The sequence below is a fragment of the Schistocerca piceifrons genome, chromosome 4 (assembly GCF_021461385.2).
Source record: "Schistocerca piceifrons isolate TAMUIC-IGC-003096 chromosome 4, iqSchPice1.1, whole genome shotgun sequence".
Classification (NCBI taxonomy): Eukaryota; Metazoa; Arthropoda; class Insecta; order Orthoptera; family Acrididae; genus Schistocerca; species Schistocerca piceifrons.
This window is the reverse complement of record NC_060141.1, coordinates 489,209,062-489,218,582: the sequence shown is the minus strand read 5'-3', so window position 1 is coordinate 489,218,582 and position 9,521 is coordinate 489,209,062. Positions and strand designations below refer to the sequence as shown.

Genomic DNA, 9,521 nt, shown 5'->3' with positions numbered 1-9,521 from the left:
ATATTCATTAATTCACATCAGGGGCACAATTTACATTAATTTACATCTTTTGAATTTATGGGAAAAATATAATATGCTGAGAATATGTAAATGCTATTGTATAATAATACAGTCCACAGACTGTTCATCAAGCTATATACTTTACAGTTTGATGGAATGTGAACAGGATGAAAATACACAAGTATGTGAGCCATTAAATATTATTAATATTTCCAGCCTTTTATCTGGAAGTCTCATTAAGGTAGTTACTCTCGTTGTTTGACTGCTTGCTGATATCTGACAAACCAAATTGGACGAGAACGACGAGGTAGGTGGTGGCGGTGGCCACAGCTGGCCTCACCATTGACAGGTCCAGCGAGAAGAGCCCTGCTGCGCTGTAGCTGACTGACCGCCCAGCCAGCTGCTGGGCGAACAGTTGAAGTTCCGCAGAACAGCTGCGGTCCACTGGTGTTGGCAGCAGCAGCAGCTTCTTCACCAGGCGCTCCGTGTTGCCAAATTCTCGTCTGACCACTTCACTGCTGTATGTAATGCTGCAGAGCCACCAGATGTTAACTATAACCAACAAAAAGCACGACAATACAATGTGGTCCTCTGCATATTTCGATGTTGATACCTTTAACTTAAAAACGTTCATCACAAACGCGTATGTGTACGATACGGTACACACAAAGCAGCTAATTAGCTGCAGGAGATTTTGTATGCTGTAAAAGTTGTCGATGTTTCGGCTCACTTCACACAGAAGGAAATGGACTCTCTGTAATTGTTTTAGAGGAATATAACAGCTCACTCTTGTCATGGGTGAACTAGGTGATAATTCGTTTTGACGAAACCTGCTGATCAATGTAACAGTCGACTTTGCAGTGAAAAAGTCAAGTTTTTCTCCTGTATTTAGTTTTAGAACTTTCATATTGCTGTAGGAATAAAAAGATTTTTTAAGTGATCTTTCTACTTTTAAATCTAATTCTTCTTCTGTGAATATCTCGAATACTTGTAACAACTTATCATTTAATTTCTTAAACCTTTCTCCCATTAAAAGGTTCAATGTGAAAAACTGTAGAATACTGCAGCTCCTGACAATGTCAACGGCGATCGATGGTATCAGTACACAAAAATTTTTGCTTCCGGGAAAGAGCCACAGAGAGTGACCATAGGCTACACCTAATAAAATAAACGTCCCAGTAAACATGAAACAGAGAAGTAGCGTCAAATAAGTATATCTCTGCAGACAACCGTTATACAGCAAACCATCTACCGCAACTATTTTAACACACAGAGAGTCGAGCAGCTTCTGCTTCAACGTAAGACTGCACACTAATGGGGTAAAAGCAGAGGCTATACAAAGCATCTCGCTGAAAATATCAGAATAGTCTGCAATTCTGTCTTCCAGGTCACTACCCTCCAAAACTGATATTATTTCAAAATAGAAGGAAGCTAACAACAGAAAGCTCACGACGACACTGTGTAATTTTCCCGCAGTCGATACAACTAGTTTCGCATTTGTGTCATCGAAGGAAAAAGGGGCAATGCCTATGACCTTATTGAGAAGGTACACGAACTTTAGTACATCACGCATTTCTGCGGCACATCTGTTTCCACTGAACGTTCTTGGGTGTTAGTCCTGGTATTTAAAAGGCTAATACCACACAGACTTAGCACGACAGTGTCAATATATCGATTTTGCATTTAATTGGTCGAGAGGTCTTATATGATTGTATCAGTTATTTCCGACTAAGTAATTTAAAGAGACTGGAAAATGTCAGTAAGCTTATCTTTTAATTCCTCAATGCATGCGTGCTTCACTGCAAAATTAATGCACAGAGAACTTGAGAGATAGGAAAGTCACAAGCTTTTAAAATGAAGAAGTTTGTTTTTAATGTCACGATAAATAACGCGATATGTCACGATTCATAACGCTATACCTTTGTCTTCTTTCCTCAACAGAACATAAGTTGTGTATACAAACTCGATTTGGTTTGTTTCTAGAGTATCATCGAATTTATACAGGTTCCAAGAAAATATTTGTTCTTCTGGCAGCTCTATTTGCAATTGGATACTGTATATACCAACTTCAAAAAGATGGTTGTGTGAGGCAGTTGGTAGACATGGCATACATTTATACCAGAAAACTGTTCTTTCGGTTCCTTTCCTTTTATTTGAAATCGTTAAGCTTTTCACTCTTGGTTGAACGTACAGGTACACTATGAGGAATTGTACAATTACCAAATAACAGTTGTGTATAGTATAGCAACGGTCTATTCGAAACTACTTTTCAAGTTTTTACAGTATCGAATCGCTCTAAATAGAAACTACAGCGTCATTTAGATTAGTTTCTATAGCCTCATTTACAAAAACTGTATAGGTCATAACATAAAATGTACGTCTACTCGTAGTTGAGAGTGAACGTATAGCAACTGAGTGTTTCGAACGATGGGAATAAGTGCGTCGTTTATTCACAGACGTTACCAATGATTATGTTTCCAAACACGGTCAGTAATTTTACTATAATTTTATGCAATAGTCATTGTAGGCATTGGTTCAGCAGTTCTGTGAATAGAGTATAAGAATCTTTTATTTGCCTTACCTACATTAAGTCCAGTAGGCTTAAAAAATTTGATTAATTCTGAAACATTGTACCTAAGGCATTAGCCAGTACTCAGATACCTTGCTTTTGAAATCCAGTTTCCACTTCACACTTTTGGACAGAGTTCATAATTGTTCCATTTTGTACAAGTCCAACGTATTTATAAAATTTTCCTCTACCTTTGACGCTAATATCAGGAAGACATGGTATTATTGCTTTTTTCTGTTGTACATTTAGAGCTGAAAAGGATTTCTCAAATAAAATCACTCTTTCTCACTCGGGGAATATGACATTATTACTCATAAGGGTAACGCTTCATATACATTGAATTTCAGTTGCTTTGTCTGTTACAAAGCTCCACATTCGATAAGAATTTCCACGGATCAACCATGATGCTACTGCCGCAATAAAACCGCTACTATCCGGCTTGTTGACGAATCGACTTTGCAATGTCGCCTTCTTCCTTCATCGGTTTTTCATGTCATTAGGGTACTGTTTGGAATGGACTTTATTTAAGTATTGATGTCATGAAATTTGTATCTCTTGAGTAGGGAATGAAAGATGTGAAATTAAAACGCTGACTGCGACCGTGAAACTTAGTGATTTTGTAAACACATACAGTTATATATCCGACCATGGATGACTAGTAGTAGACCTTGGCTGTAGAAGTCTACACTTTGCCTGTTCAAGAAACTTCTTACCTTGAAAATCATTTCGTAGTTGCTCTGGAATGTCTGTCACGCTATGGTTTAATTATCCGAAGACAATGTGACAGCCCAGCAAAACAACATGTGTGGCTGAGCCCAGTTATGTCTTGACACCCAGCGGGCGGCGATATGTTCAAAACGTCGAACAAGATGTTAGAAACTGATCCATGACAGATTTTTACCTTTTCCGTTATCGTATCGGCTGTGATACGCAGCTCTTCGACTTTCAATGCGTCCATTTCTCTTGTGATTCCCAGCTACTTAAAGGAGATTGACTGTCGCTTCTTCCTTTGTTACTCAGATTTATTTGACCACACTACAAGTGTCGGCGACACCGACCAACTGTGTCTTATGACGGTGTATCAGTGCCATGTAGTTACATCAGTTCAAAACTGGTTGTTGCAGCGATGTTTCCCGTGAGGAGTAAAAAACGAATTATCCCACGATAATCTATTTTATCAATGCGCTGAGGCATTTTGTTTCGTTTCCTGAAGCTAACATTCTGTGGAACGAAATTTCAGTGTGTACCAATACTGCAGGCATGTACCTTCAGACAAAAGAATAAGTATCTTTATGGTTTCGATCTGATTATTGAACCTTTACGCTCACAAACGTGGTAAAGCGTACCAACTACAGTAATGTACCACGAATTAAACGATCATTGTTTTGATGGTTACTCTATTAATTTATCCGTAGCTCGCTCACCCCTGTCAGTAGTTCTGTTCTGATAGGTGACAATGAGTTAGCAAGCTATTGCACACACAATAACGTCAGCTACTCTGAGGTATCTGTCTGAACTGTACAGTCACATTTGGAACACTTAAGTAACATTTTAAAATCAGTATGAACTGTTAGCACACAAGCATCCAGATTTACAAAATAGTTAAGGCTTTCGTGGCCACTTGTTGACAAACTGCCTATTGGCTTCTGTCTCGGGTTCTTCGGCCGACGTTCATCTAATGATTTTTCTGACGCTTCGTCAGCATGAGTGCCTGGCATTGTCAAAGCTTCACCCTCCATTGTCGGTGGTGAACTGGAGCCGAGCTCGCGGGCGCAGACTATATGTACTTGACGCGCCAACGTCCGAGGGCTTCTCCGCGGTCATTTCCGCTGCGTTTTTCCCCTTGCTACCTGCGACGGCCGTTCGCTGCAGTACGGGAAGCCATGATCCGTTTACCTTAAGGCTTTCCTCTTTCTTGTTGAAACTGTTCGCGTGTTTTTGTCTTTCTACAGATTCTCTGAACACGCGCATGTGATAGTGCTTCTCTACAGCCAGAACTTCCGTGTCGGCGAATTTTATTACGTGGTCGGTCTCATTCAGTGCGTGCTCTGCCACGGCCGATTTCTCCACCTCCCCCAACCTGCAATGTCGCTTATGCTCTTTGATCCTTGTGTTAATTGATCGTCCAGTCATTCCGACATAAACTTTACGCATGTGCATGGTATACGGTATATTCCCGAAATTGCAAGTGGATCTCTTTTCTCCTTCGCCGATCTAAGGCACTCTTTGATCTTTCTTGTCGCTTTGAAAATCGTCTTTACGCCATGTTTGCGGAATATATGGCCGATACTGTCCATCACTCTGGGAATGTATGGCAGAAAGGCCGTACCCGACATTTCTTTTTCTGGTTCCTTACTTCACCGAGTGTTAGGCTCTGTTCCACTTCTACTATAATTTGTGGAGTACCCATTGCTCCTCAGAACAGTTTCCAGGTGTTGCATTTCTCGTTTTAGGTGTTGCGGCTCACATATTTGTCCTGCTCTCATTACGAGCGTACTAATCATGCCTCTTTTATGGCTCGGGTGGTGGTTTGACAGTTTGTGCAGGTATCGGTCCGTGTGTGTCGGTTTTCGATACAAGCTGTGTCCTAGGTTTTCACCACCCCTTGAGACCAGCACATCTAGAAATGGCGGTTTCCTGTCCTTTTCTACTTCCATGGTAAATGTTATGTTGACATGGAGGCTGTTCAAGTGTCTTAGGAAGTCACCGAGCTGTTCTTCACCATGGCTCCACACCACGAAAGTAGAATCGGCGTACCTGTACCACACCTTAGGTTTGCAAGTCGCCAAGTCCAGTGCCTGTGCTTCGAATTGTTCCATGAAGAAGTTGGCCACCACTGGACTAAGAGGACTACCCATGGCGACGCCTTCATTGAGAAACTGAAGAAACTGAAACTTGCACCAAACGACATCATGGTCAGCTTTGATGTTATTTCGTTGTTTAAGAAAGTGCCACTCAGTGACGCTCTGGAGCATATCGGTTCCATTTTCCCGCAAGACATCAAAAACTCTCCCATGCATGTCTCACCACGAGCTATTTCACGTGGAATGGCGATTTCTACGAACAGCTGGAAGGCGTCTCCATGGGTAGTCCTCTTAGTCCAGTGGTGGACAACTTCTTCATGGAACAATTCGAAGCACAGGCACTGGACTTGACGACTTGCAAACCTAAGGTGTGGTACAGGTACGCCGATTCTACTTTCGTGGTGTGGAGCCATGGTGAAGAACAGCTCGGTGACTTCCTAAGACACTTGAACAGCCTCCATGTCAACATAACATTTACCATGGAAGTAGAAAAGGACAAGAAACCACCATTTCTAGATGTGCTGGTCTCAAGGGGTGGTGAAAACCTAGGACACAGCTTGTATCGAAAACCGACACACACGGACCGATACCTGCACAAACTGTCAAACCACCACCGAGCCATAAAAGAGGCATGATTAGTACGCTCGTAACGAGAGCAGGACGAATATGTGAGCCGCAACCCTCAAACGAGAAATGCAACACCTGGAAACTGTTATGAGGAGCAATGGGTACTCCACAAATTATAGTAGAAGTGTAACAAAGCCAAACACTCGGTGAAGTAAGGAACCAGAAAAAGAAATGTCGGGTACGGCCTTTCTGCCATACATTCCCAGAGTGACGGACAGAATCGGCCGTATATTCCGCAAACATGGCTTAAAGACGATTTTCAAACCGACAAGGAAGATCAAAGAGTGTCTTAGATTGGCGAAGAAGAAAAGAGACCCACTTGCAATGTCGGGAATACACCGTATACCATGCACATGCGTGAAGTTTATGTCGGAATGACTGGACGATCAATTAACACCAGGATCAAAGAGCATAAGCGACATTGCAGGTTGGGGGAGGTGGGGAAATCGGCCGTGGCAGAGCACGCACTGAATGAGACCGACCACGTATTAAAATTCGCCGACACGGAAGTTCTGGCAGTAGAGAAGCACTATCACACGCGCTTGTTCAGAGAATCTATAGAAATACTAAAACACGCGAACAGTTTCAACAAGAAAGAGGAAAGCCTTAAGGTAAACGGATCATGGCTTCCCGTACTGCAGCGAACGACCGTCGCAGATCGCAAGAGGAGAACCGCACCGGAAATGACCGCGGAGAAGCCCTCGGCCGTTGGCGCGCCAGGTACCTATAGTCTGCGGCCACGAGCTCGGCTCCAGTTCACCACCGACAATGGAGGGTGAAGCTTTGACAATGCCACCCACGCGTGCTGGCGAAACGTCAGAAAAATCATTTGATGAACGTCGGCCGGAGAACCCGAGACAGAAGCCAATAGGCAGTTTGTCATCCAGATTTTCGTCAGAAATGAAATCTATAAGCAATTGCGTCGGATCTTAGTAACAAAAACAGGCGCGCTTTGAAATCCTGACGTTATTGCCTGTTCCGGTAAACCTCGCTCGTGATATGCACTCCCTCTCCCCCATCCTACTGCCCTAGTGTATGATTTGGCGCCAAACGCCGATTCACTGCCCAGTGGTGTGGGCATGAGTGCGCTTCTTAGCACTGTGACATTGGAATAGCAATGTATTATACAATGTGTCCATTATGCAACAAATTTAATAACGTTTCGGGATGGTCTGTTTTCTCTGATCCAGAAATGATGTTCTGTTTCACATTTCACTTTTGCTGCCCTCTTTTTCTCTGACCTGTTTTATCAATATTTTGGTTTTCATGTTTCATCCTGTGTGTAAAGAAACTATGAAATTTTTTTTAAAATGTGAGATGACTTACCTTTACGTAATGATACACTAAATGACAGCACACAGCCAGCGATAACATGTCACAGACATTTGCACTAGAGAGTTGCACTCTCTGGAAAATGTAGAACTCTTACTCCTTGTAACTTTAATAATAACATGGAGGGAAAGGTAATGCGTTAGGACGACTACATTTCGCCAAGACATACTGAACGCTATCGTCATTATATACTATTTTTGGCAGCCCTCTGAACGATTTTGTAACTGATAGAATTACGTCCGATTCTGGATGGGTTTTGAACGGCTGTTGTGAACTTAAAGTATTGGGGATTGTTAACGACTGATTCTTAAAATGTACGATATTAATGTTAAGTGTCAGCGTATTTTTTACTCAGAACCCCATTTTCAAGTTTAAAGAGAACCTGCACCACGGTTTTTGTGTTTTTTAGCCAGTAATTTAATTACATATTTTCATTTCATAAGTACATCTAATGTACGACCCGTTCACCCTCCATGAAGAGCACCGCAGAGGCTCAAATGTGGACTCGGTGCTATTTATGATCACACGCAGAACTCGGTACGCTATTGCTAACGTACTGTGATCAGCGCATTTCAGCTCTGATGCAGCACAACCTCACAACTTACAAAATCACAATCATGTAATGAAAAGCTGTTTAATTTAGATTAGAATACAGAGAAGCTGGATTTGGTGAAAATTTATCGAACTAAAGTGATCAAATTTCTTTGCTGTGCTGTTTACAAAATACATAACTTTGGTTGCACCAAGTAATGAATTTAAACTGCTATTTCAGGCCACTTAGCGAACTACATAGTCAAAATAGTTAAGTTATTATTGAGAAAAGGATGTAGCTTTCACTAAGAAGTTTGTTTAATATTCCATCACAAAATTTCACAGAAATTAAAGTATTTTCAGAGTTATATGTTCAATTACATAGATAGTTAGGTAACATATGCGTCAGGTTATATAAATTAAAATGTAGAAATGCAATGCACCCTCTTAGAGGTTTCTTAATTTCTAAATTAGCCTTGTTCTTCTTCAGAGTTCAAACTATCCCCATCACAAATTTCATTGTAGTAGGTTCAGCAGTTTAGTCACGAAATCGTAACAGTCTGAGATACTTTCGTATACAATAATAACGGTGTGAAAGTATGGAGCAAATACATTGAGGGATGTACAAACATTGTATTCATTACATTGAATCATGTAACTTAGTGCACATCAGCCAATCAAAGCATTTTCCCTAACTAACATGGTAAAGCTTTTCCAAAGAGTAAGTGTGTTTTCCTAATAATGCTATTTTAGGAGCAACACCGTTTACGATAGGGAAAGTTGGTTTTGTGCGATATTCAGAGCATGAGTTACAGCCAGGTGCAGGCTGGATTGCAGGAAGTTACGCATACCAGCACTTGCGAAGGCAAATAGAGGCCACAGGGGTGTAGAACTGCCAGAGAAGGTGCACACAGCAGTTTCCATGGCACAAGTCACAGTCAGAAGCGGGCCACTGGCCAACCTAAGTGTCACGCATATGTGACACTAACTGGCGAACTTGGCAAAACAGAGGTGCACAGCCGAGAATAAATACGTGCCTTTTTCTAATGAGATTCATTCAAGTGTGGTAGCTCTCCTGGACGGCGGGGCGTGTCACACCGCTGGGCTACATGCAGTAACAGATGGGGCGACAGCGTCCCCGTCCACGGTTGCTCATTGGTTCGACCCTCTGAGGCTGACACGGGGTCTGCAGCCAGCCAGGGCGGACCACTCCTTGGCTCCCTACTAGGGGCAGTCGTCTCAGCTCGTGACACACGCTGGAGTTTTCCTGAGGCGAAGGCTGCAGATAAGGGCGCCAGATAGTGGGCGCTTGTTAGTCGCTGTGATCTCAGCCACGCCGGCGAGAAGAAGGACGCAGCTGGCCGCCCACGGCTTACACCGAGCAGCGCTGAGTCAGCAGGGACGCAGACCACCGAGTCAACCATGGCATCCTGACGATGCTGCACTCCACTGGCATACAAGGCCCGCACGACACAGCGTAGTGTTGCACGGGCTGCTGGGGTGCTTCCTCAGCATTGCGGGGCCTGTGACACAGACCGAGGTGAATGGAGCACTGTGGTGGAGAAAAATAAATCATTTGGAAAGTTCTCGCCGAGTTTTAATACGGCACCTCCTGGTACCCACCCATTACATTTGGTATCAATACGCCACATTTGGCG

The 9,521-nt window shown here is 42.7% G+C and overlaps 1 protein-coding gene across 1 annotated transcript; it reads right to left on the bottom strand.

The window, feature by feature from the left end:
* Positions 1 to 220: 220 nt before the first annotated feature.
* On the bottom strand, positions 221 to 8,490 carry LOC124795939 (putative gustatory receptor 28a; the record flags this gene model as incomplete). Its single annotated transcript, XM_047260020.1, has 3 exons — positions 221 to 552; positions 1,339 to 1,555; positions 8,476 to 8,490. Coding segments are annotated over 3 exons (564 nt in total), but the record flags the coding sequence as incomplete, so codon positions are not given.
* Between the last annotated feature and the right edge of the window lie 1,031 nt (positions 8,491 to 9,521).